Source organism: Camelus ferus, chromosome 2 (genome assembly GCF_009834535.1).
Source record: "Camelus ferus isolate YT-003-E chromosome 2, BCGSAC_Cfer_1.0, whole genome shotgun sequence".
Taxonomy (NCBI): Eukaryota; Metazoa; Chordata; class Mammalia; order Artiodactyla; family Camelidae; genus Camelus; species Camelus ferus.
This window is the reverse complement of record NC_045697.1, coordinates 47,428,028-47,455,463: the sequence shown is the minus strand read 5'-3', so window position 1 is coordinate 47,455,463 and position 27,436 is coordinate 47,428,028. Positions and strand designations below refer to the sequence as shown.

At 42.7% G+C, this 27,436-nt stretch overlaps 1 protein-coding gene across 2 annotated transcripts in view; it reads left to right on the top strand.

The window, feature by feature from the left end:
* FRAS1 (Fraser extracellular matrix complex subunit 1) overlaps nt 1-27,436 on the top strand; it is a 408,901-nt gene that overhangs the window by 361,411 nt on the left and 20,054 nt on the right. For both annotated transcript variants that reach the window (XM_032457269.1, XM_006192889.3), the window contains 11 exons: nt 973-1,133; nt 1,670-1,817; nt 9,083-9,288; nt 12,379-12,535; nt 14,482-14,682; nt 16,227-16,414; nt 17,537-17,812; nt 20,104-20,336; nt 22,292-22,452; nt 24,412-24,626; nt 26,460-26,610. In XM_032457269.1, the coding sequence (XP_032313160.1) occupies nt 973-1,133; nt 1,670-1,817; nt 9,083-9,288; nt 12,379-12,535; nt 14,482-14,682; nt 16,227-16,414; nt 17,537-17,812; nt 20,104-20,336; nt 22,292-22,452; nt 24,412-24,626; nt 26,460-26,610 (2,097 nt within the window). The remainder of the gene's footprint in view (nt 1-972; nt 1,134-1,669; nt 1,818-9,082; nt 9,289-12,378; nt 12,536-14,481; nt 14,683-16,226; nt 16,415-17,536; nt 17,813-20,103; nt 20,337-22,291; nt 22,453-24,411; nt 24,627-26,459; nt 26,611-27,436) is intronic.

The window sequence follows — 27,436 nt, the reverse complement described above, 5'->3', positions numbered from 1 at the left end:
CCGTTCACCTCTTCGAAGGTGATATTCTGAGGGATAGTAGGAACTAATATTTTTGAGCACTTGCTGAATGCCAGGCACCATGCCGTGTGCATTCCACTCATTCTCATTTATATCAAAGAGCCAGTGGAGTCCCAGAGAGATAAAATAAATCATCAAAGATCAGCTCATATGCCAGAGCTGGGATTAGAACCCAGAGCCTTCTAATATACCATGTTTCCTTTCCCATACGCCAAAGCCCGAGCTATGACTGCTTGTCATCCCCCAGCTCATTGGCTAGAAAAGTGTGATTGATGGGCTTGTCATGTAGCTTTTCTCTGACCTCCACTGTGAAAACAACTAAAAATGTACATGGATATCATTAGGACCCTACAAAGTATGTTGTCCCAGCAACCAGAAGAGGAGCTTCATTCCCAAGATAAGCAATAAGCACATATGGTTTAAGCAATGACGTGTGCGCCACTCGGATAAAATAGGGAAATCACCCAATTTCCCAGTTAGGAACATTTAATTAGGAACATTCAGCTCCAGGCCCCATAGAGTCCCAAAGCTGGTTCTTCCTTAATTGGCTATTTTCTGGCTCATCCCTGAGGCCCTGCTCTCTGAGTTTCTTCTCCCTAAATAAGCTTGAGATGTTTTTCAGTGGACCCTCCCCTCTTAAGTTCATTGTTCTTTTCACAGTGTGGAGACAGTCTCCCTCATGAAGCCACAAAACCACTTTCCCCCAAGGGCTGTCCCTCCAGCACCCACCTCCATGAGGCCTCCTTCAGGTCTGGTTGCCCTTAGTGTCAGTACAAAGACGGGCCATAACACCGCGCAGCCTTCCTTGGCGGGAGCACGGGAGCATCACTGAAGCTGGACTGGACAATCTAGCAGGACAAAGCGTCTGCTGCTGGGAGGGAGGACTTTGTTCTGAAAACTGCACTCATTTTCTGGTTCAAGGTTGACCATTGAAATGTATGACTCTCAATTCAGGCACAGTGACGATTCCAGTGATCCGCCACGGGACTGACCTTTCCACCTTCACGTCTGTCTGGTGTGCTACACGGCCCTCGGACCCCGCTTCTGCCACTCCAGGAGTTGACTACGTCCCCAGCTCTAGGAAGGTGGAGTTTGGGCCAGGTGTCACCGAGCAGGTGCGCGTACAGACGGGTCTGTTGTGTTGTCTCTAGTCTGCTCTCCACACTCACTGGAGGACTCTTAACTCCCCTTGCAATATTACCATCTTCCCTTTCTTAAAAACACAAACAAGAGAACAAACTTGGAGAGATCTTCTATAAACTCTCCAAATGCCATTTTCAGCATCTAATATCCAGCATGACAGGATAGAAACTGCACTTGTTTGATGCAAGTATCTAGGAAAGATACCTAAAATACGTGATGAAGAGATTATCACTTTATGGATTTAAAAAATTCACTTAAAGACGACCAAAGAAAGGAAAGTTGTCACCTTTGTCCTAATCTCCCAAAAGCAAATGGGTGTTGGGTGGTGAGCATTCTGTAAGATTTGCTTTGATTTTTCCTCTTTTTTAAATTAAAAAAAAAATTATGGAGTTATGATAGACATACAACATTATATTAGATTCAGGTGTGTAACAGTGATTCGGTATTTACATGTATTGTGAGAGGAACACTGCAGTAAGTCCAGTTAACGTCCCGATTTCTCTCCTAGCATTGTCCCCTGACAATCCTGGATGACACTCAGTATCCAGTCATTGAAGGGCTGGAGACGTTTGTGGTTTTCCTCAGCTCAGCACAAGGGGCCGAACTGACCAAACCCTTCCAGGCTGTCATCGCAATTAACGACACATTCCAGGACGGTAAGAGATTGGGGATGCTAGCTGGTGGTTCAGACTAAATTTCTCTTTTTTCCACAACATCCATGTATATGACGTTGGAATTCACATTTTCCTTCAAGAAATGTGTGTGTGTGTGTGTGTGCATATGTGTCTACGAGTACATGCATGCGCGCACTTTTACGTGGAAACGTGGGGCAGAAATAATCATTCATGTTCCTGGCACGCTGCTAGGCACAAAAAGACATGCAGGCATACTTTGGAGAGACTGCATGTTCAGGTCCAGGTCACCATATTAAAGTGAGTATCACATTAAGCAAGTCACACGAATTTTTTGGTTTCTCAGTATATACAAGAGTTTACACTATACTATACTGTATTACATATGCAATAGTATTATGTCAAAAATATTTATTAAATATTATTAATCAAAAAATATTTTATTACTAAAAAATGCTAATCATCATCTATACCTTCAGTAAAGCATAATATTTTTGCAGTAGTAACACCAAAGATCACTGATCACACATCACCCTAAAAGTATAATAACAATGAAAAAGTTTGAAATATTGGGAGAATTGCCAGCATGTAACACAGAGACACAAAATGAGCAAATGTTGGAAAAATGGTGCCGATAGACTTTCTCAACAGGGGCTTGCTGTAAACCTTTAATATGTTAGAAACATAGTATCTTCAAAGTGCAGTAAAGCGAAATGCAATACAGTGAGGTGTACCTGTTATAAGCCTTGGTTGGGCTGTGTTTTCAAGAAGCTCAAGGTCTACTTAGGGGATCAGATCCTTAAACAGAAAAAAATAGGATGTGTTATGATAAATGACTGTGAGATAGTTCCAGTAGTGTGGGAGCAGAGGGGACTGAACAGTAACTATGTGTGGATTTCACACATGGAAGATTTCACAAAGAAGGTGATATTTAAACAGTCTTCAGGTGTGGTAGGAGTTTGTGTAAGGGATAATAAACTAAAGCTTTGCTAAATGGAGAGGTATAGTGTATGTAAGGTGCCCAATTTTGAAAGATGCTTATTTGGAGCACAGTGAGATGCTTACTTTTGCTTTGAGTCTGGCAGGAGGAGAGTGGAAGGAAATGATATGGAGAGATAGGTGGGAGTCAAGGTCTTAGAGGTGTTTTGTTCCAGCATCAGGGATTTGTAGGTAAAGGGAAGCAGCAGATGCGTCTAAGCAGAGGAGTGGTGTGATGTTTGTTTGAGGAAACTGATATTGGCCGTCCTGAGGATGGCGTGCAGGAACGAACACACACAGGTCTGTATACAAGAATGTGAATCCCCACGGAAGAGCTGCCCTAGGTAACATGAGAATGAACAGGAAAGAGCAGTTGCTTCTGGGAAAGAACTGGTGAAACGTGTCAGATTCGAGAGTTGGGTGGAAAAATCAAGTCAAACCTCTCACCTCAAGCAGGAGGACCCTCATCAGCATCCCCACTGACTGACATAGAGCCCAGGGTTAAACTCTTCAGTGATGAAAAGTCACCAGAGAAGGAAAGGGCAGACCGGCAGGGTGATCTTTAATGTTTTTAAATTATTTATTTATTTATATAGTAAAAAAGAAAAGCAAACAGCAAAAAAGGTATACCATGATGTTTGTCTTCCTTCTGCCGCTGTCTCAACCCTCCAGCTCACCTCCCTGGAGACAACTGTTTTAACCATTTGTTGTTGTTGTTGCTCTTGTGCACATCCTTCAAAAGAAAAAAAATGTACATATTTGCATATATCCAAAGTCGTATCTTATTTTAGAGTCAGGTTTATTGAGATCTAACTTACATAGATGAAAATTCACCCGCCACCACAATCAAGATGCGAAATTCCCTCCTGTCCCTTCGTGGTCCTCCTCTCCCCATCCCAAGCCCTGGCACCCACCAATCTGTTCTCTGTCCCTAAATTTTGCCATTCCAGAATGTCATAGAAGTGGAATTGTGTAATAGGTACCATCTTGAGTCTGGCTTCTTTCACTTGGAACACTGCTTTTGAGAGTTGTCTGTGTTGTTGTAAATATGAGTGGTTCATTCCCTTTATTGCTGAGTATTTTCCTGTGTGAATATAGGTTTTCATTTCTCTGGAGTCAGTACTTACAAGCAGGGTTGCTGGGTCAGATGGGTAAGTGTTTGTTTAGCATTATTAGAAAGAGCCAGCCTGTTTTCTGAAGTGGTTGCAACTATTTCACATTACCACCAGCAGTGTGTAGAATTCCAGTTGCTCCACATCTTCACCAGCATTTGCTGTTATCAGGTTTTTGTGGGCCCTTTTAGCTAGTTATTCAGGTAGGTATATAGTGAGTGACTAATGACATTGAGGTCTTTTCTGGTGCTTACTTGCCATTCGTATGTCCTTTTTGGTTCAAATATTTTCCCCATTTTTTAAATTGGGTTGTTTTTCTCTTCTACTCTTGCATCATTTTAGATTCTGGACAAAGATTTGTTTTTCACAAATATTTTATCCCAATCTGTTGCTTGTTTTTTGTTCTCTTAACAATGTCTTTCAAAGAACAATCATTTTTTTATTCTGAAGTAGTCCTGTTTACTGATGTTTCTATTATGGATTTTGCTTTTAGTGTTATATCTAAAAAATATTTGCCTAGCCCAAAGTTACCAAGATTTTCTCCTATGTTATTTTATGGAAGTTTTATAGTTTTAAGTTTTACATTTGAGTTTGTGATTCACAAAATGGTAACTTATAACCATGAACACGATTATAACAATTATACTATATTATGTTGCGTGTTACGTCAAAGTTTAGAGTGATCTATTAAACATTATCTCCTTTGCTTATAATATTATGATTTTACTCTTGTTCTATTTTGTGGATAAATAAACTGATATTCAGCCAAGTAAACAAGTCACCCAAAGTCTAGTATATGGAGGAACCAGCATGCATTCTAGGACTTTTGGCTCCAAGTTAATACTTTGCACTACGCGAAATGGTCCTATTTAGTGCAGTGGAAGAATACGTGGGATTTTTTTTTTCTTTAAAGAAGTTAAAAAAGAAGAAAGAAGGAAATTCAGTTATTCTTTTTATTCTTAAAAAGGCTTCTCACTCTTTTGCATGAAAGGACAGTGAATTTCCCTCTGATGAAGTGGAAAGTGAATGCAAAGTCAGAAATCCTAAATACAATCCCAGCCCACCACTTCCTTGCTCTCTGGCCTTCCTTGCTCATTGCCTTGAGGTTACTGAGCCTCATTTTGCTCACCTGTAAATAATGAATATACCTACGAGATTGCTGTAAGGATTAAATTAGATAAAATATATGAAAATACCTACCCCAGTACCTGGCACATAGAAGGTTTTATTACATGATTACTTCTTTTCTTCCTGATGCATCTGTAATTTATCACACTTGCCAGTGGGACTCCAGTAACACACAATCTTCACTGCACTCTGATCAATGTAGAAGATTCCATTTAGATCATTCTTGTATTTTATTGATGGACATTAGGGTTGCAAACTTAGAAAATGAATATGTTAAATAAAATATCTTTCAGGAAGGCTACAACAATATATATTCAGTCAAGAATTTATTCCAGAGAAAGAAATCTGCAAACCTATTTTGGTAACCCATTGCAGTGTTCACCCATTACTTCTGTTGATTATCCTTTTCCCTAGTGTGAACAAAATATTGCTGGCCAGATCGGTAAGCAAAGGACACTGAAGACATCACCCATCACCCACTACCAGTTCCCCCCACCAACCCAGTGAGCTGGAGGGAACTCAGGATGCAGACAAGCAGGCAGCCTGTCCTCTGCCACCACCCCCAGCGGTGCACCCTGAGGGGACTGAGCTTGGGAATGAACAGGATACTGGCTCTAGATGGCTAGGTGCACATCAAAGGAATGATTTCAGTGAGCCCAGACTCATTGAGAAGTACTTCCCATACAAAGAAAAATGCTAAGTTCCTTAATTTGAGATGTCTGGTTCTTTAATTAACAGTAATCTTTTCTGACTACCTGATCTTTGTTGCAAAAACTCCTGTATTTCCTGGCTCCTCCCCTACCTCTTCAGAGCAGTCTCGGAATTAGCTGTCTAAGAGGCCACCTCTGGGGCTCGAGTCTTCAGAAAATCTGCCAAATAAAACATAACTCTCAACTTCTAGGTTGTGCTTTTTTTTTTTCAATTGATTCTAGTAATCGCTAACTTTTGTTGAGTCTCTTCAATGTGCACAGTCTAGGGTAGAAAAATCTCTAATTACATTATCTCTAATCCTCTCCAGTTTGGGAAACTGAGGTTGATCAATTTAAGATTAAGAGAGGAGGTGATGGAGCCAGAGTTAAAACCCAGGTCTGTTCTATCCAAGTCCAGTCTTCTGGATTTATACGCTACTATGTTGACTTTTTATATCACAGTTTTAGGTGGCCACCACCCTCGTGTAACAAGACTTAATGTCACTCAAGGCCCTTGTAAAGTCAGCTTCCAGCCTTCTGAAGTGATCTTAGTTCCTTTTATCTCTCTCCACTGGGCTGGTTTCAGGCCCTTAAATCATCTGAGTAGCTCATCACAGAGCCTTTTCTGTTTTCTTTCTCCTCTGCTCTGATACTTGGAATTGGACTTTGGTGTCTGAAGAATGCTGAGCAAGGCAAGAAAGGCCTTGGAGCCGCTGCCTCACTGCACGCCTGTATATGCAGCTGTGTCTCACCTGCTCATTAATCACAGAACCAGAGGCAGGGCTCTTCCTAAATCTCCAACTTAGCCATTGCCCATAAAGAGGCCACAGCGTTCCAGGCGGTGGTGTTTACACTCACCTTGTCAGTTACATAGAAGATTAGTGGGTAACAGTGCTGGGTGACACTTCCCAGGCCTGAGACTGATGCTCAGCACTCGGGGTTACAGAGGAGTAGAGAACAGTGTCCCGCAATGTATTTCAGGACACAAGACTTACACAAATAAGAAGATAACTGCAAATTGATGGTCTCAGAGAGGCGTTGACAGTAGTGCGTAATACCCACTGCCAGCCCGTGAGCCTTCAGGGAGTGGTTTCTGTTTCCCATTCCATTTCTATTTTCCATCTGTGAGGAAAGAGGTTTTCTGCAATCAGGCAGGACTGACCCCCAGGGCCAACGTCCATACTTCCTGTGGAGATTGCAGTGCCGGCAGGGTTGTTGAGAGGATGACATGAATTGTATGGAAGCCCTTAACACAATGCCTGCCCCAGGCTGGGCCCTTTCTATATATGCCATGACCCCCACACATAAATCTATCCCAGAACCTGGCCACTGTCTTTCCATTGTCTCTGCCTCCCACTGGACTCCCAGTCCATCTGCCACTGGACTAGGGGCTCCTTAAAAGCAGGGACTCTTCCCAGGAGGCAGTCATGAGAAGTGTTCATTCACTCACTTCCCTTTCTTTTCTTTTCTTTTTTTTTTTTTTATTTTAGCAGATAGGCATAGGAGTAAGGGTTAATATCTGTTAAATAGAAAGAAAGGGAGAAAGGTCTTTTTACATACAGCTCAAGAGGAATCTGGGGTTGATTAATATATGACAAAATCCAAACATCGCCATTTAGCTTTTAACTCTCCTCCAACTTATTGCTTGTTGAACCAGTAAGAAAAATCAATCCAAAGCATTAGGTAATCTGCCAGGAGCAGAAAAGCTTTCTTGCCTGTGTTGCTTTTTACTTGGCAACAAGCGTCCTCATTGTCCCCCTGGGCAATGTCATGTCATTCCCACCTGCCTTTCAGCAGCACAGACAGATGGAAGGAGCCCCAGACAGCTGATGGGCAGGGCCTGATGCCGAAGTCACTCATCTTCTTTTAGGTGTGGTGTTCTTTGAAGAGTTATCTTCCAGGTTTTTCTTCAGTGGTACATGGGAACTGTTAGGCTTAGCTCAGATAGTGGCTTTGTGTTATGTTTGCTAATGCCAACAGCTCTGAGCAGTGGGCAGGTTGGAGGCAAAGAGAGCTTTCTCCATACTGATTTGCAGACAGCCTGGTGTTCACGCCTTCTCTTCCTTCCTTTCAGTGAGGTTTGATGGGGTACAGCCAGGACGCAGCCAGGAAGTAGGTGACTGTAGTTTTAGGGTCAGCTTCCTGCAGCCCCAGAGACTAACCTGGCACATGACTGGATGGACTACCTCTTTGTGTTGTTCGCTAAATAATAAGTGGCAGTCAACAAGATGTTGTCTCGGAAGGGGCCATGTCTTAATGCCGAGCACTACGGACGGCATGGTAGGAAGCAAGGGGGAAAAGCTGATTCTTTGCATGGAGAAGCCTGGAGATAGGGGGCAATACAAACCATAATGTAATAATTCCTGCCAAAATGTGAGTGTCTGCTGTGTGCTAGATACACTATTGAGCACCATGCATACATAATCTCGTTAAGTTCAATCCTCCCAATAATTCTAGTTCAGTATTTCCAATTTACATACCAAAAAACCTCAAGGCTCAGAAAATCTAAGTAACTTGCTATATCATACGGCCAATAAGTGGCGAGGCTGAGATGGAAATTCAGGCCTGTTTACTCTGACGTCCTTGTTTTTAACCGCTATTTGGCTGTTGTCCCTCCCTAAAGTCCAGTGAGGCCATGTGAGTTATTAAAGAAGAAGTAACTGTGTAGCAGGAGTCATGGACTGGGACCCACTGGCCACATTTAGCATGTGGATGTGTTTTATTTGGAGTCAACAGTTTGGGTCTATAAGGAATTTCTCTTTACTATTTTAATTGCTTGCTCTTTTAAAATTTAGGAGCAAGGACATAAAAAGGCAGATCTCTGGTTTCTTTGGAAAATAAGAAGATCTGCCAACAAAAGAATGAAGATGAGGGGCAACCCTACCCCCCACAAACATGACCTGCTCTTTCCTCTTTACCAAAGTCCCCACTCTTCCCTATTGTATCCCTGGTCCAGGACCAATGTGAGTGGCCATTTATCATTGGCTTGCATTGCTGTTTTCTTTTGTGTAGCCTTAGCAGGAAGGAGAATTTTTCTGAATACTCCAGTCTCTGTCAGACTTTTCCTTCCACTTGGCCCATTTCCATCCTTGCATCACCTGTCTGCATCTGAGATGGTGACTGTGCCCTGAAGCTGAGCAAAAACAGGTGCAGACTTGATTCATTCTACTTTGTTGAAACTACACTCGTAGTGGAAGCAGTTCCCGTGTCCTGAGAGCAGCAGTAAGGCCTTGAAATCTGCTTACCACGTGTGATTTGTCAGCCCATGGTGGCCCTTAGTGGAGCCTTCCTGCCATGTGGCTGCCCAGAGCCCAAGAGGGCTACAGCCACCTCCCTCAGTCTCCCTCTAATGATGTCTCTGTCTTTCCTTCTGCTTATCCAGTGCCCAGCATGCAATTTGCCAAGGATTTGCTCCTAGTGAAGGAGAAGGAGGGTGTCCTACATGTGCCTGTTATTCGGAGTGGAGACCTGAGCTATGAGTCATCAGTGAGGTGCTATACGCAGGGCCATTCAGCTCAGGTCATGGAGGACTTTGAGGAGAGAAGAAACACAGACTCTTCGCGGATTACGTTTCTCAAAGGGGAGAAAGTAAGTGGATTTGTGGTGGCTGAAAGATGGGATTCTCTCCTTCCTTGATGCTTTTATTTGTCCATAGTGAGGTAATTTAGACAAATTCTGACCATCCTAAGAATTTTCTAATTAATTGCTCATACTTTTAACAATACCATCTATTCTGTGTGGCTTCCCTCTCTGTCTCCCACTTACAATCAAATACCTGTGTCATTGGTTGAGCTGAGATATTTGGAGGCTGTAGAACATTTCTTTGGAATTTAGCAGAATCAAATGAATGGGGCCTCCTCTTAATTTAAAACTACATTGGAGGTGAACACACCCCACTAATGTTACCTAGAGGAGGAAGAGACACTTCTCTAATGCTTGGGTCCCTGTCCCAGGTCAGCAGACATCCTGTTACAGGACGACTGGTACAGGACTAGACAGGCAGGTGTTGAGCAGGTTCAAGTCAGCAGAGTATTCTCTTGGCATTATAATGAAAACTGATGCACATGGATGCAAGAACTCCTGAGAAACTCCAGACACTAAGTATGGCTGCATCAGAATCAAGCCTGTATAAACACCTCAGTGTTTGTCAAAAGTAGGTATTAAATGGGAATCTTATTTCCCCATTTTTGGATCTCAGTTGCAGATAATTGAGTCAGTTTTCCCCCTTGGTTCAAGGCATAGTCCTCACTGGACAGGTCGTTCTCTTATTTTGCTGATTATTTGCTTTATTTTACCCCTGTTCTGCAGCCACGTTCCCTTCCCCACCTCAGAGTATTAATATGTATCTCTTCTTTTGTATTTGTTCTTAGAAAATGCCTGGTTTATTATGTACATAATTTTTAATTTATAAAACTGCTATTGTGTCCTATCTTTTTTTAAACATTTACAGCATTTGCTCAGCAATGTTTTAATATCTGTGCCTGCCATTTATGTATGTATTGAATGTGTTGCTTCAAACTCTTTCCAAGTATTTCATGATGCGCATTTACTCTTTCACCCATTCACTCTCAGCAACAGATAGTAAAGAACCTCAGTGACGGCGCCCGGTCACCTCCTAACACACTGTCACCACTGACGGAGCTGCCGTGTGAATCCTTACACACGTCCACTTACACACCTGAGTGGGAACTTCTTTGGATACACACTCACAGCCAACATTGCTGGGCCACAGGGAATGAATGTGCTTAATTTGAAAAAATGGTATTAGAATACTTTCCAGAAAGTCATAAACAGTACATGAGGGTTGCTAAAACCTTATACCTTCTTCAACACTTAGCATTGCTCATCTTTTGATTTTTACTAATCAGAAATGTATAAGGTTATATTTCATTTTAATTTGCATTCCTCTAATTAATACTGTTTTACATGCTTGTTAGCTCATTGAGTTTCCTCTACGGGAATGTATTATTTTTATCCTTTTATTTTACTGTATGGCTGTCTTTTTCCTACTGATTTGCAGTACTTTCTTGTATATTCTAAATATTAATTCTAAATAGTAATATTAATCCTTTCCAGTTTTAGACATTTTAGATACTGTAAACATAGTTTCTTTTTCTGTCACCTATTACCTTTGACTTTGGTGTTCTTCGTTGAATAGAAATCTTCGATTTTGATATAATCAAATACATGAAATTTTTGCCTTATGATTAGTTCTTTTGAAGTTTAGCATAAGAGACTTTGCCCATCCCAAGTCACCCCAGATTCTTCCTCCATTTTATCTTTACCACCAAAAAAAGCGATAGCTTCCTTCTTTAGGGCTCTCAGTCTTTTACACATTCATGACTCATAAAAGCTCTGTCTTAGTTATGTATTTTATGGGAATTTTACTGGTGGCAGGTTGAAACGTGTTAAAAAAACACACATAAATACTATAAATACAACCTTCACCTTTGAGTCTGCATGTCTGTATTTGTTTTACGTTCAAAAGAAGATTCTCTGTCTATCCAAGAGACAGTTTGTAATTTAATAAAACTGTAAAGAAAGTACAGCTTAATAGTCTATGTGTCACACATATGACAGTCTGTCATTCATAAGCACACTTCTGAGTCTCCATCTTCTTTGGCTTGCTAAGCAATATGTCTTTGGAACTTGTCATTCACCAGAATGACTTTTTAAAAAAGATATGCTGAAGAGTCATTACTAAATTCATGTTTTCCATAAAGAAATTCTTATTTTAAGAAAAATATGGTAGGTAAAAAAGAAAAAAAAAGGGCACATTCTTCAGGGATTTAAAACCAGGCTAGCAAGCCACAGGGAAGTGTTCGCAGAGATGTTCTCCTTCCATTTAGCGTGACTTAGGAAGTATGACAGTGAAGCCTCTACATCCACATACCCTTCACAATATGGTAGGACAATGGATTTTAAATGGTTCAACTAAAAATAATCCCACTTCGTATCCCATGACTCAGCTGTCGAAGCTGCTCTGTTATCTAAAATGTTGTGACCTTATTTTACGTTTTCTCAAGAAGAGAGTCCTCAGGAGAGAATATTCAGTTTGGAAAACACTTGGTTTCTTTTGATCAAACAGGAATTTAGACTGTGTTCACAGACCTTCAGTTCTCAGCAGTTTTCAGATGAGACACCATTTGGCAGCACGTTTGAGAGTTCTGCAGCTTCTAAATAGGTGTCTTCAGCCTAACAGGAAGCCTTTCTGAGTTCCTTAGAAGACTATTCAATTTTCACAAAGGAGAAGGAACATTATTTAGCTCTCCAGGAAGCCTAACCCCTACGTTAAGCCCCACCATCAGAAATCTACCTGTCGTAATGTGTGCAGATGTGTAGGTGGGCCCAGGCAAAATATGGGAAAGCACACAGATGTTCTGCAGACACTTTTTAGTGGGTCGTTTTATTGCTCTTGTCTTTCATAACTCATGACCAATAATTCAAAATGGCTCACAACGTTTAATACAAGACTCCACATACAGGTAGGTCCATTCAGGCACGAACAGTTAAGACTTAAACATTCTATTTCATTTATAAATGAAATGGTTTGGATCCTTTTGAATTTGTGTTGACCCTTTGATACTGCAAAGAAGAAAAATCCTTTCCTAGGGAAAGCAAAACAAATTGTTGGTATCTCACTGTAAATTCTAATCTGTCTTGTGCCCTTGGCTCTAGATGAAGAACTGTACTGTCTATATCCATGATGACTCCATGTTTGAGCCTGAGGAGCAGTTCAGGGTCTATCTCGGCCATCCTCTTGGGAACCACTGGAGTGGAGCCAGAGTTGGAAAGAACAGCATGGCCACCATCACCATATCCAATGATGAAGATGGTAATGGAAGAAACTGCCTTCAGTTATTCTTAGGTTGATGGGACATGAACTGATGTTTTACTAATAATGTAATTATAGGTGTTTTAAAAAATGAAAGTACTATAAAAGTGTCTACTGATAACAATCTTAGAGTATTTATATAAAATGTTGGCAGCAAATGACCACCCTCTACATAATGCCAGGATTTTTATTCACATTGTTTCCTACCACATCGCCAAGAGATAAGGAATGAGTGTGGTTAAAAGCTAGGGCAGAGACGCTAAGACAGAGAATAAAAACTGTTTAAATCACTGCAATTCGGGAGCAGATTTGGAAATACAATCAGAATCAGTTGAATCCAATAAATTAGTTTAAAACACTGCCACCTTCCTGGGAAAGTCTAATTTCTCAGTTTTCTTCTAATTGATTCAGCCTACTAACCTAAAAAATCTTAAATTCTTTCATCAGATGTTAGCAAAGAGTGACCCAGGCACCAGAGGAAACAGAATCTGTTTCAAATAGGGACATGATTGTTTTATTAAAATGGATTTTTTAGTGAATGGACAGTGACACTACAAGTAGTAACTGCTGTTTTTATTGAATATTTACTGCGCACCAAGACTCATGCTAAGCATGTTGTACTATTTCATTTACTCCTGACAGGAACCCTTTGAGGTAACTGTTATTATCTCTATATTATATGTGAAGAAATTGAACCTCAGCAAAGTCATATAACTTACACTCCTAGTTACTCAGCTACAAGCAGCAGAACTGCATGTAGAACCTTATTTTACCAGATTCTAGAAGCTATGCAGGAGTCAGTAAGACTGTTGGGGTTTCTAATATAAAAACAGGACTAACTTGGACATTGGAGAAAAAAATTTAAAAGCCAGCCTTGACATGAAATCAGCCCTTTACCCAAGGAGACTGAGGTTCAAATCCTGAAGTGACCCTTTTCCTGTTCACACAGACCCAGTGACTGAGGCTCAGAAAGGCAACAAGTTCACACTGCCACAGTGACACGCCTAAATTCAAAGAGCATACGTGTTAGAAACTACGACGTCTCAAATGAGGCTTACCTTCTACACTTGGGAACAATCGACTTTCTGTGAGAGAAAGTGGGAAATGACCATAGAGATGGCAGAAATTTCTGAAAAATTCTCTCATATATTTTAAATGGTAGAAGATTTGTAATTGCTCCCAGTTTTTCCATCTTTTTTTTTCATTCTCTCCACCACTACCACCTCACCCTTCCCCATGAGACTATAATAGAAAAGGAGGCAAACTTTGAATTTTTTTTTAAATCAACAATTAATCGTTTCATAGGAATGAGAATAGTACCTCAAATCATAATCGTGTTAGGAAATCTTCTGTTCCTGAATTCTTGTGGTCAGTCACTGAAACTACTTGTTTGTAACTCAATAACCTGTGAGAAGTTAGGACAAGCTGAGGAAGGGGGAGGTGAGCGCACTGGGGGAGCGAGGATCCAAAACATCCGAGATGAAAGACGGTTTGGTAAATTTCAGCAGTGTGCACGTGAAATTTCTACTCTCATAAATGAAAAGGAGTTGATTCATACAATCAGTCAATAGATACTTGTGAGGGCTTACTATGTCTCAGTCCCTTGATAAATTGTGTAGATTTGAAAACATGCTGTGAGATGTCATGCTTAGATGGAAACTTGGACTTCATGCATTTTAAAGCACTTAAAAATATTTCTCCCACTATATTGTTTTTAATAGGAAATATTTGAGAAACACCTCCTGCAGAATCATAAATAAATTCCTTTCTCCAAAGTATTGCTTAGGGGTAAATACTGATTGATTTTCAAGCCTGCAAGCCATTGTGCCTTTGTATCGTTAACTAATATGAAAAATTCCCTCTTGCCATTATAAGGTATTTTCCACAAGAGACGAAATTTTTTATTTTTCCAACTTGCTCTTGTTTTCCTAACCTTGTTTCCGTAGCCCCCACCATTGAGTTTGAAGAAGCAGCATACCAAGTACGGGAACCCTCGGGGCCAGATGCCATGGCCGTTCTGAACATCATGGTGATCCGCAGAGGGGATCAGAACAGGACATCCAAGGTTCGCTGTAGCACGCGGGACGGGTCTGCCCAGTCTGGTGTGGATTATCACCCGAAAAGCCGAGTCTTGAAGTTCAGTCCCGGTAATTGAATGCCAATCCCAAGGTGTCAGTTTTACTTTGTCGAGAGGCAAAAATCTTGTATTTGAAAAGAGGAATAAGCAGAAAAATGAAAGATAAAAACAATAGTTCCAATAGCATGAAGTACTTATTAAGCACACATTTGAGATTGCAGGAGTCTTTAAAATTGTTTGTTAGTAAAAATGGCATGGAAAAGGGGGGAGGGGGGAGGAAAAAGAAGTACTTTACTTCAGAACATCCTAAGCATTTTGGCTCCTTTAAAAGGACTTTGTTGTTGTTGTTGTTAGCCTGCGATTTAGCTGAGTGATAGGAGCAATTGATTTTTATACAAAGCATACATGACACATCATTTAACAAACATTGGTACACACCACTGTGCTGGGCTCTTCGGGATTACTAAACCCAGAAGACACAGTCTCTGTGCTCAGGTGGTTTTAACATCTGCTAGGAGATGCTGTGGAGACGAGTCAGGGAAGAAAGACAGGATTCAGGTCACAAGTAGCTGTTGAACTGTCTGATATATTTATCTGATGGGAGGAATGAGACAAAGAAGAGTTGAACTGTATGCTAGGCTTTTTCATGGAACTTTCTGGAACAGTCTAAGGTGAAGGGGCCGATGTTGATCCTAGCACCAGCTGTGATGTAGCCAGAAGTGGGCAGGAAGGATAGATAGCCTTTTCAGAGATGTCTTGGCAAGTGGAGGGAGAAAAGGCCTCCCTTGGAAATGGCGGGGGTGGTCTCTGTATGTCTCTGTCACCCCATTGGAGCGTCAAAGGGCTTTTGGATCCAGCCCATGTGTGTCTGGTTAGTTTGCCGGGAAGGTAGACACCCTCCCCCAACACCCTCACAAGGACATCTCTTCCAAGTGTCTTTACTTTTTCCTTTTCTATATAAGGATCTGGGGGAAAGGCAGGTCTTAGGGGTAACCTAGCCCAGATGTCTATAGGAGAGGACAGTGGGGGCCTTCACTGCTGCCAGGGATATCTGCACCTTCAGAGAATCACTTTATCAAAAAGGAAGACCATCTCTAAGCTCTAACCCTCCCCATTCTAGGCCGCCAAACCTTCACATTACTGTCTTTGCAAGACGGACGGCCTGGTAGGTAGCCTTTGAGCTATTGCTTCTCAGAGGGGCAGCTCTGAAGGATGTCTGGTGTCCAAGCACTCACGGCCACACAGGAGCTCATGCCTAAGTGTAAAGGGGAAAGAATTAAGCAAAAATCTCATAACCAGGGTGGAGTGTATTTTGGATCATAGATTTTTATTACTGCCAGCTAGTGTCAGGCAGGGGCCATTAATCCTCATATGGCGTTGAATAGTAAATCTGCAATACTGAGCCTTCACCACAGGTGGAATTTGGCCTATAAATAAGCAGATTCCTCACTGGAGATGGGGCTAAAGTGATTAGCAATCCCTGCATTTACAGAAAACCTGTGACAGGAAAGGGCATATTTTAACGTGAAGTCTCAGCAGGGCCAACCTGCACTGGCTTAAGGGGGTCACTAATGAGGTCCTTTGCTCTCTTCATCCTCTCTGTCCTTGGCAAAGGTGTGGATCATATCTTTTTTAAAGTCGAGATCCTGTCCAACGAAGACCGGGAATGGCATGAATCTTTCTCCCTCGTCCTTGGCCCAGATGACCCAGTGGAAGCCGTTCTTGGCGATGTGACCACGGCCACAGTGACGATTCTAGACCAGGAGGCATCAGGGAGTCTCATACTGCCAGCACCACCCATCGTGAGTTGCTTGACCCAAAGGATTGCTGCTTTTATGTCTTTGTCATTAGATGAGAAGTTGAGAGAAGCAGGACTTTCGGTGCTGTACATCTTCATTTTTCTAACACAGTGGTTTTCAACCAAGAGTGAGCCCTCTTGTCCCCTCCCCCAAAGCCTCAGTCCCATCACCTCCATTTGGCAATATCTGGTGACATTTGTGGCTGTCATGACTGACACACTAGGTGCTATTAGCATCTAGTGAGTAGAAGCCAGGGGTGGTGCTAAACACCCTACAATGTGCAGGACAGGTCCAACGGCAAAGAATTATTTGGCACAAACATCAATAGTGCCCAGGATGAGAAACCTTATTTTGACATAAGAGTGAGACCAAACCGTGTTGATACCTTAGTCTGATAAAGACAGGAAGTACAATGCAACTGACCTTCTCATTTGGTGGGACCGAGAAGAGTTCAAAGTAATATTACCCTATATCTGTTATTCTACATACTCACCACGTGTGTAGAATTAAGTATCTGCAGAAATGTACTTCCAAGTTTCCCAGTGTAGGATGAACAGAATGAATGCACTGACCTTACAGTTAGGACGAAAGTGCCTGGAGGTTGCCAAGGGAAGTTTATCCCATAATAATGAAGCAGCCCAAATAAGTCTTACAACCTCCCCTGACTTGTCTCATATACTAGAAGGATCATTTCAAAATATGTCTCTTCTTTGACCATGGAAGAAATATACTATCTGTATTTACTCTTATTTTGCCAAATGTGCTACTGCATACCATTAACAATTTACTGCAACTTTAAACTAGTAACTGCTGTTCATGGTATCGTTTGGATTACAGGGTGCGAGGGGAAAAAAGTATTCTTCACATGAGGCATGGGGCTCTGACTTAGGAATGAGACCAGTACGATAATAAAGCTTTTAGCTCAGCAGGGAGGAGGATCTTCTCCACCAGCAAAGATCTGCAGTATCTTTTAGGGATGCGTGGCCAAGCATGGTGCAAACCTCTGCTATATTTTAGAGAATCCCCAGGAGCTGAGTGATCTCATGGATCTCCAGGGAAGAGAATCTTCATTCTCTGACCTTCCCGATACCCACCGAGGGCTGAAGCTTTGTTGCTCCTTTGCAGGTTGTCACACTTGCTGACTATGACCACGTGGAAGAGGTTACCAAGGAAGGAGTCAAAAAATCCCCCTCCCCAGGCTACCCGCTGGTCTGTGTCACGCCCTGTGACCCCCGTTTTCCCAAGTACACCGTCATGAAGGAGCGTTGCAGCGAGGCCGGCATCAACCAGACGTCCATGCAGTTCAGCTGGGAGGTGGCCGCCCCCACTGATGGCAACGGGGCCCGGTCTCCCTTTGAGACCATCACCGACAACACACCATTCACCAGTGTCAACCACATGGTAGGTCTGGTCTGGGCCTGGTTGAGAAGGGAGAGTCCTGGCGTTTCTCTATCCAAGTCCTTAAGGTCCCTGTGTGGCATTTGGTATAAAATAAACAAATAAGCAGGTACCTGGAGGACACACACAGTCTTGTTATTCTAACATATAGGAAAAGATAGTATGTTGTAGTAGAAAGAACTAAACAAGTACTCAGACACCTGTTTACAAACCTTGATTCTGCCTGTTTTTAACTATGTGATGGTAAGAGGTTACTTAACCTCTCTGAGTCTCAGTTTCGTGATCTGCAAGGTAATACCTCTTCCACTCAATCCACTTCACAAGGTCATTGACAAATCAAATACAAAAGTGATCTATAAATGACACAGGAAGTCAGAGATTCCAGGTAGGTACAATGAATGATTCCTTTTCTTTTCTGACCTCTTTAATCATTCAGTAAGTAGGAGGATATAAATTCCTTAAGGACCTGGACACATGTAGAGATCCATCCCAAAGTGGCCATCGCACTGATGGTACACCGTAGGGACCAGTTATGAAACAAAAGGAGAGCATGCTTACGAGTGATCTGCATTGTACAGTGCCCTGTGGGAGGATGTGAAAAGGGGTTCAGAATGCAGCTGCTGTCCTCAGAGAGTAAGGAGGCCAGACCCACCCCTCAGGTACCATCAGAGAGCAGTGACAGTGGTGGTTTCCCAACCTCAGGACACAGTCCATGACACTGACTCCGTTCCTCACACCAATGAAGTTCCTTCTCTCCGGAGAAAGAGCTGGAAGCAGTGGAGAGTCAGGCTCAGCGCAGTATCTGGCGTGTGGTAAGCACTCAGCAAGTTCTGACTGCAATGAGTGCACTTGATAACTTTGGAAATCAGAGATTTCTTTCAGACAGAATTTCTTTAGATTTTCCCCATTCAAGCCATAGTTTGTTCTTACTTTAGAAGGACTTCACATGGCTGGGCTCAGAGTGAGGAACGCTGTTAGAGGTACGTGTGAGGCTTTGGATAAAGCGGGTCACTCGTGTCCATTGTTTTCGGCAGAGCTTATTCAGAACAGCTAGAAGATTAATTCTTCTGCAACGTAACCTAGTTCAAATTTAAATTATCTTCTTTATTATTAAAAAATTTAAATGACGACCTAAGAGCTTATTGTTTCATAACATCTAATTCTCTGTTCAACAAAACCATGTAGGGGGTTTGGTCTGATTTGAGCTAAATATATATTTTTAACAGGTACCAAGTTTATGATTTTACTCTATGTTTCCATTTTCCTTCTTGCAGTGAATTGGTGACTAATACTTTTACCCCACTTTCCTTTGCTCCTTCTTTATTTCTTCAATTATTTGTTTAATACCATTGGAGGCATTTTTGTAAGATGCCTCAAATCCCTTCTGAACTAAGTCGATGCATAAATAAATAAATAAAGTGTTGGCAGCTAATTAAAAAATTTTAATGGAAAAATCATCTTGAATTTTTAATGGACTTCAGTGAAAATTGTTTCCATGAGTAGAATTTGTAAGTTTGTATGGTTGCTTTGTGGGAGGTCTGTGGCACATGGAACATCTAATTAATTTTTCTTGTTATGTACTTCCCTATATATATGCACACAAAACCTAAAGAGTTTGGGTGACCTACGTTGTCTCTGCATAGACTGAGTTAAGCACCCTTACGGATTCTGTGAATCTAGGGGCATGAAAGAATCTGTAGAAAGACTTTCAAAGGCCAGCAGGCGTCAGAGGCCAAGTTCTCAACTTCACGTCTGCTTGTTATTATAACTCTTGCAATGTGTGTGGTAATTAGGAGAGGACTGAGGAAGGAAGGAAAACTAAGAACTCCTGGAAAAGAAGGATCTTTCCTCTGTATCCTGATACCATACCCTCAGCAGAAGTGATTTGGAGGCTAACCAGTCTTGCTGGAAGGGCTGAAAACCATTTGGGTGGTTCTTATGCTGAACCTAATATGTGAAGAGAACAGCACCGTCACTGGGAACCAGTCGTCTCTGGGTTCACGCTCCACATCTGTCTACTTGTTCATTGTCTGACTTACCACTTGAGGCTGTAAGTACCCACTGCCCTGTCTCTAGTGCCTGACTCCTGGGAAAAGGTCCATACTTCAGTGGTAAACAAATGGTCAGATGGATAGATCAATGGATAGATAGGTAAATGGATAGATGGATGGTGGATGGTTTTCATAGATTACCTGGTACCAGATATTGGCTGTGTCAGGCCATCCAGAAGATGCAGTGCAAGGAGCTGTTGAAGTGTCAGACATGTGTCTGAGGTGCTCTGTTCTTCCTGGCAGGTCCTGGACAGCATTTACTTCAGCCGGAGGTTCCATGTGCGTTGTGTGGCCAAGGCTGTGGACAAGGTGGGCCACGTGGGGACCCCCTTGAGGAGCAACATCGTTACCATTGGAACAGACAGTGCTATCTGCCACACCCCAGTGGTGGCTGGGACAGCCCGAGGCTTCCAGGCTCAGTCCTTCATCGCGACCTTGAAATACCTGGACGTCAAACACAAGGAGCATCCCAACAGGTCAGGCAGGTGGGGCCCTCCAGGAGGAGGGGGCAGAGAGATTCTCCCACTAGCCTTTGTGTGTGTTCCTGTTGGGACAGATCAGTGAGTGATGCTTCTGCAAGTAAGAATAGTGGTGATGAGGACTTCAGAAACATTCTTTGAAGGCCCCCTAAGATCTGCCCCTTGCTGTATCTTCCCAGCCTCACTCCCTTTGTTTCACCTGCCAGTCCACCCACAGAGAATCACATGTAACTTCCCCAAGGCTTTAAACTCTCTTAGGTAGCATGTCTCTGCCCTGTGGCTACTCCTGACTCCAACTCTCCCCGCCCTCTTCCATTCGGTGTAGTTAAATCCAGTTGTCCCACTATACCTAGCTCATGGCATCTCTTCTAGGAACTTTTCCATCATCTCCCCCAATTTAGTTTGGGAGCCCTTCCTTCCAGCTTTTCTGGCAACCCATGTCTGCCTCTCTCAGAGCATTATCATTATTCGTTCTCTCTCTGTCCCCATAGGAGATGATGACAGGGACCATGATTATTTATTTCATGTCCCCTCTGCCTAGAGCAGTGCTTCTTAAGAACCACCTAAAAGGCACTCACTAAATATCTAGGGAACAAATGAGTTATAATACTGTGTAAATTGTAAGTCACTGGACAAATGTGCTTTTATTTTCCTCCTGTGCTGTCATGATTTTGATGGAAGGATGGATACATTCATTTTTGCATAGCAAAAAAAAATTCGTGTATGCTATACATATTCATTAAACCTCACAGTGTTTATGTGTGTGCCTCTACATGAGCACCTGAGGTCAGAGAAGGGGGTTCATTTGCATGAAAAAAACAGATTTGAACATGGAGCCAAGAATATGCAAATCCTTTTCTTCTAACAGAATGAAATTTATTTTTGTTAAAAAGTAATAACAAGAAGTGCCCAGGGTTACTACTGACCCCCTCCTAGCAAAAGAGCCAGCCTGCTTATATTCCAAGGTTCTGATTCCTCTTTAAAACATGGGTCTTTGTGCTGAGAGACAAACTGTAAAAATGCACCCTCAATAAACATGCTGAAAATTTAAGCTTGTACAACCACAACAACAAAATGCAGCCCCCTAAGTCCTGTTCTGTTGTCTTAGCCAATATTTATTAAGGTCATATTTTATTTAGAATTGTGTACCGCAGGCTCTGGAGAGACAAAAGCAGTGGAAGCGAGTAATGGTCCTTTGCCTTCATGGTGGGGAGGCGAGACAGAGTCTGAGAGCACACAGGGAATAGCGGCCAATATAAGTAAGTTACAGGCTTCCTGGTATGAAGGCACCTAAATGCTGAACAATGTAGATCAAGGAGGCGTTTGCTGCAGATTGAGGCCGTGAGGGCTGGCGGCGTTGCTGAAACTTGTAGAGAGAGGGTTGGAGGAGTCCCTTTCAGCTGGAGGGAGACCATATGAGTAGTGGGATTGTTTCTATTATTTCTATTTCTAAGCTATTTTCCTGGGTAGGGATACTGACCCTAGAGTTTGAGAGCTCAATGATGTCTTTTTGGCAGAAATACTTTTAAAAAATATGTGTCGACTCTACCCCACCTCCACAGACACTCATTGTGACAGAGAAGGGCAGTCGTACCTGAATCACTCACTCAGCTTTAGCTCAGGAGGAAACAAAGCTTCATTTTATAGCAAAAGACAGCTACAAAGTACTTAGTGGTTGTGATGTTATCTCTTCTCCTACACACAAATATCTGTGATTCTTGATCGCTATCAGTCCTGAGTCTGGAGGATCTCCCGGGCAGTGGGGAAGGGAAAAACTTTAGATGTGTATCATACCCTCATGTTCAGAGAGAAATCCTACATGGAAAGCTTCAGAAAAAAAAAAATTGGTGAATTCATTGGTGAAGACAAAGTGAGTTATGAGACGGAAGTGTACCATATTAACTGCTTAGAGCGTGCACCTAAACACGTTTCTCTGCCCTTCTTTCCCTTAGAATCCACATTTCAGTGCAGATCCCACACCAGGACGGAATGCTGCCCCTTATCTCCACCATGCCGTTGCACAACTTGCATTTTCTGTTATCTGAGTCCATCTACAGACACCAGCACGTCTGCTCCAATCTCGTCACCTCCCGTGACCTGAGAGGCATCTCAGGTGAGGGAAGTGCTCCGTGCAGATTTTTCCTTCCCAGCCCAGCGCAGTGACCCTTAAGGATATGGCTAAGTGAACTCTGCTCTTCATGTTTTCTGGGCCTCAAAATCTGCATGATTAGTGATTTCCTCCTTAGCAAGCAACGAAATATAGGCAGCTCAGATAGTGAAGTGAATAGGAAAAAACAAGGACTTTGAAATCAGACTGATAGTTTCAAGTCCCTGGTTCACTACCTGTACAACTGAACAAAAATAGCTGGAAAGCCAACTGTTTTCTTATCTATAACATGAGGATAACAGTTGCTTCCAATCAGGATGAGGATTAAATATGTCGACATTTTTAAAGCCCTTATCTTGGTAAATTTTAATTTCTTCCTTCTCCTGTGTTTAAATCTGTGCTCTAAATTCCTGTTTTCTCAGCATTTTCAAAGGCTCAAGTGCAGATGTTAGATGTTACAGGATGGTTCTCCAGGAGCAAGAGCTGAGGTGGAGTTTGGGGTATGAGATACTCGTTAGGGATCAACATCTCTTAAAGGGAAGGAGAGGAGGCAGGACTGGGCAGAGGGAGAAGTCAGCCTGCAATGCAGCCAATAAAGCCGCAACCAACTCTTCAGGGAGCTCTGGAGAGAGCCCATCCGTCAGGCTTGTCCTACTTCCAGACCCAGTGGACAGACCTTTCTGCTCCTCCCCGCTCAGTCGCTGGATGCCCGCTGCTCCAGGGAGAGCTTGCCGTGGGGCCCTGCAGCTGATGCAGACCTGGAGGAGCTGACAGCGCATCTCCGTGTTCACCATGGCAGACGTTTTACTTTACAAAGAATCCTGTCCGTTTCCATTCACCTTAGCAAGTGCACAGTAAATGTGCATTTCCTCCCTTCACAACTGATAAATCATTTAACAGTGTTTTTGAAGATAGAAAAGCATTCATGTGCTCTTCCATATTCATTAAGCACCACTTTGGGTAGTGATGGTCTTTATACAGTAGAAATTAGTGGAGTGTAAATGATTCGTTAATCACCGAGCTACAGATGAAAGTTTAATTGGTCCACACATGCAGCTAGTGAAAGAAACATCCTGTGTTTAAAGGCTGAAAGTTTGCACCTCTTCCTACTTAAACACAATTAAATTCAACATATATTAATTGAGACCCTAGTCCTTGGGGGGCAGAGGGCTGGGTGCTGGTGTCAGACATTCAGAGAAATGCATCAGCTCTTTGAGAAGAAGACTATAGTTGCTCTGAGGACTATAGAAATTTTAACCCTGATATTTTTAAATTGTATCTATATTCAGCGCTCTGCTGCATAAAGGTCTTCCTTAATTTAGAGCAGTTCAGTTGCTTGGCAGCGTTTGAACCAATAATTTTTGCCTGTAGCAGGGGAGGTTTAGTCAAGCATTCTTAGCGAGCTGTTTACTCATTAACACAAAATTAAGACTTTTACCTCCAAGAGTTCAGAAACCATAGGAGGTGGGGGGAAGGTAGTCAGATGTTTGTTTACTGGCTTTCCATAAAAGCTATTTTTTTAAAATCAGTCTTAATAATAATTCATCAAGAAATTCTCTGTATGGTAAATCCATTTCTTCAAGGACTGATTGCAAAGCACAGAACCAGACTGGCAGGTGTGACAGGCAAAGCTTCAGGGTGTTTTCTTTTCCAAGATGCGCAGGGCTGCTGAGCTCTGGCTTCTTCATTTATGGTCTCACGTGTTCACCTTTACTTGGGGGCCCTTGCAGTCTCTTCCATGAGGCTGTGAACCCAGTCACTATTAAACACGTGGCAGCAGGCAGCTGACAAGTGCCGTATTAGGAGCCCTGGGCTGCCCCATGAACAGTCTCAGATGGAGGGAGGGCTCTCTAATGTCAAAAGGACACCTCCTCCCTCCCCACCCCACTCCTGGGCAGCCAGAGAGAGCGGCTGAGCGACTGAGCGACTGAGTTACTGTTCCTTGCTCGTCCCCCCACCCCCCAGAGGCAGGATTCCTGGACGACAGGCTCTACGACAGCACGGCCCTGGGGCCTGGCTACGACCGCCCCTTCCAGTTCGACCCCAGCGTGCGGGAGCCCAAGACCATCCAGCTCTACAAACACCTGAACCTCAAGAGCTGCGTCTGGACGTTCGATGCCTATTACGACATGACAGAGCTGATCGACGTCTGCGGGGGCTCTGTGACGGCCGACTTCCAGGTGGGCGCCCCGTGGGCCTGTCCGAAGGCCTCGTGCACCTGGGCGCCAGGTGCAACTTTGTTCCTGAAGTGCTCCATCTCCCACATCACTGCATCCAGTCATCCCCAGAACTGCACCAACCAAGGGAGTGTTTATAAGTCCCTCAGGAGAGACCTTCCTTAGCAGTAGTGACTAGAGTGGCCCCCTCCAAAGTCAATTAACTGGAAAAGTAATGTGTAAAATGTTTAAGTTAATATGAAAAAAATTACTGTCTGGCACAGTCATTTATATAAAAATCCAACTGTCTTTACTTCTAAGTAAATACGTTTTTTCTTCTGGGTGTATTTTGGAGAGCCCAAAAGATTTACATTTGATGGGAAGGTTATTACTCAGTAGGTGTGTCCTCCTCCCCACGTGGGGAAAGGAGTCAAAATGACAGGTGGCGCACCCCGTCTTCCAGCAGACAAGTGGAGCACTGTTGTCCCGGGCGTTGTGGGGAGATAAGTGTTTGAAACACCTTGCTTTCGTAGCTAGTCCAAACCTGTGCCTCACTGACAACCCTTGCAAAAACAGACACTTTAAAAATGATGTTTAATAGTCATTAAACATCAGTAACAGAAGAAAATGTTATAGCAAGTAGTCATAGTCATAGGAGGGCAGTTGTATCTAAGCGACTAGGCTAGTGTGTCCTCATGGGAAAATCAATTCCAAAGCAGGTTCTACCCAGTTTTGAGTAGTTATCTCAATGAACTAAAAGTCAGATGTTCATTCTTCATTTCAAACCAGGTTGAACCACACTGAAAGAGGGGAGTCTGTAGAGGGACTTAATCATTTTGGGAAAGTTCCTTGGATTAAAATTTGTGTTTCCTTGAGATGCCTTTGGTTTTTTGGTCAATTCTCATTTTGTATACACTACTGCCCTCTACTGAATAGAATTTTAAGATATTCTTAGCTTTCTCTTTCTATTTCTGCAGTTATGTAACCCACGTTCACTTTCAAAAATGCAAAGCTGAATGATTGGTTCCTCCTCTGACCCCTCAAAACTTGTTATTCTCTGTTCTCCATGATTTTTCTTTTCACTAAAGTTTTGAATATTTTTATTCAGAATATGCTTAAAAACTCAAAGATAAGGAATTCTTACTATATACATCCCATTTCTTAAACCAATACCAGAAGAATGTATTTAAAGAACTGTTTCATTGTTTGCTTCTTTAAAGAGTTGTAACAGCCGGTATATGATAGAAAGAACATAGAACCAAGTCCTGGCTCATACCTTCCTTCATCAGATATCAGCAGAGTTGGACGAGACATAACCTCTCTGAACCTCATCTGAAATTGTCACGAATAATCTCAGTATAGAAAGACATCTAGCCCAGTGTCTGTCAGCCAGGGATTTTGTGCTGACGGTAGATCCCAGATCCCCCAGATCCTTTAGGAATAACTGTGACTTCTTAAAAATCTCAGCCATGCCTTTGTGCAAATGAACAGTGAAGGCAAACTTCTCACTCCTGAAAACTGTTTTTGTTTAAGTGCCACCTCCTCAGAAAAGCCTTCTCAGATCATCCTATCTAAAGAAGCATCTTGGCACTTCCCATCCCTTTATTTACTTTATTTTAAAAATTTATACATCTCCCTTTCTAGACTGTAGGTTTTACTAGGGTGGTGATTTGGGGTTTCTATCTACTGCTGAGGACCCAGCTCCTCACCTGCCTGGTGCCTGGGACAATCACGGGCACTTAGTATTGAATGAGTGACTACAGGAGTGAATGAAGGTTGAATAGAGACGTGATGCTCATGTGCACTTCATCCTGGGGAGAAATAACCCTCACTGTGTGCACACTGTTTGCTTGGCAGGTGAGGGACTCTGCTCAGTCTTTCCTGACTGTGCACGTGCCTCTCTACGTGTCCTACATCTACGTGACGGCCCCTAGGGGCTGGGCCTCCCTGGAGCACCACACCGAGATGGAGTTTTCCTTCTTCTATGACACTGTTCTCTGGAGAACAGGTATATCCTTTGATGTCTTATTAAGTCTTACCTTATGTTCAAGCAAGATTAAGAGAAAAAAAATAAGTAGTGACTTTTACAAGTGGCTGCATTCCTCATCCTGTTGTCCTATATTCAGTCAAGGGAGAGCCACCTGAAGTCTAAAAAGTGTATAGATCTGTGGTTCCTGAAAAAGAGTGATGTCCACACATGTTGATGCTGGAAGGCCCCCAGCCCAGATACAGCGCCCAGAGCCGTGGATGGCAAGTGACAGATGGGTCCTATATGCCCATTAGGGGGTTCGGAGAAGTGTGTGATTTTTTGGAAAATAGTCATGTTCATTTTATCCTAGGTAAGAATGGTGCAATTCCTGTTGTTTAAGGAGCAAAATCAGATGCACAGAAATGGAAAAATAGGCGAAGAGCAACCTGGCTCAGTTTCTCCATTTGGCATCTAGTTTGCTCCTTTGTTGCATCTTGAAAGTAGAGATTTAAACCCTAGTTTTACTTTAAGAACTGCAATGCTGAATTTTTAAAGTGACCTTCACTTCAGGCTTGTCTCCATTACTGCTCTTTGAGAGGAGCCCCCCCTCTCCTGTCTCCTATCTCCTCTCTCCTTCAGCTGGGAGCTCACATCCCTCTCTGGTGTCTCCCCTCACACACCTTCTCCCACTGCCACCACGTGAATGTCCCTCAAAACCCCACGATTCTCTCCTCCATTCACCCCAGTGGATCTGAGCCGACTTTTGCTCTTTCCCATTTTCAGTGTCCCTTACGTCACACATAGCCCCAAGCTCATCTCCTCTTATTTTATTGCTCTCTTTTTCCCTCTCTCCCTCCCTGGTGAT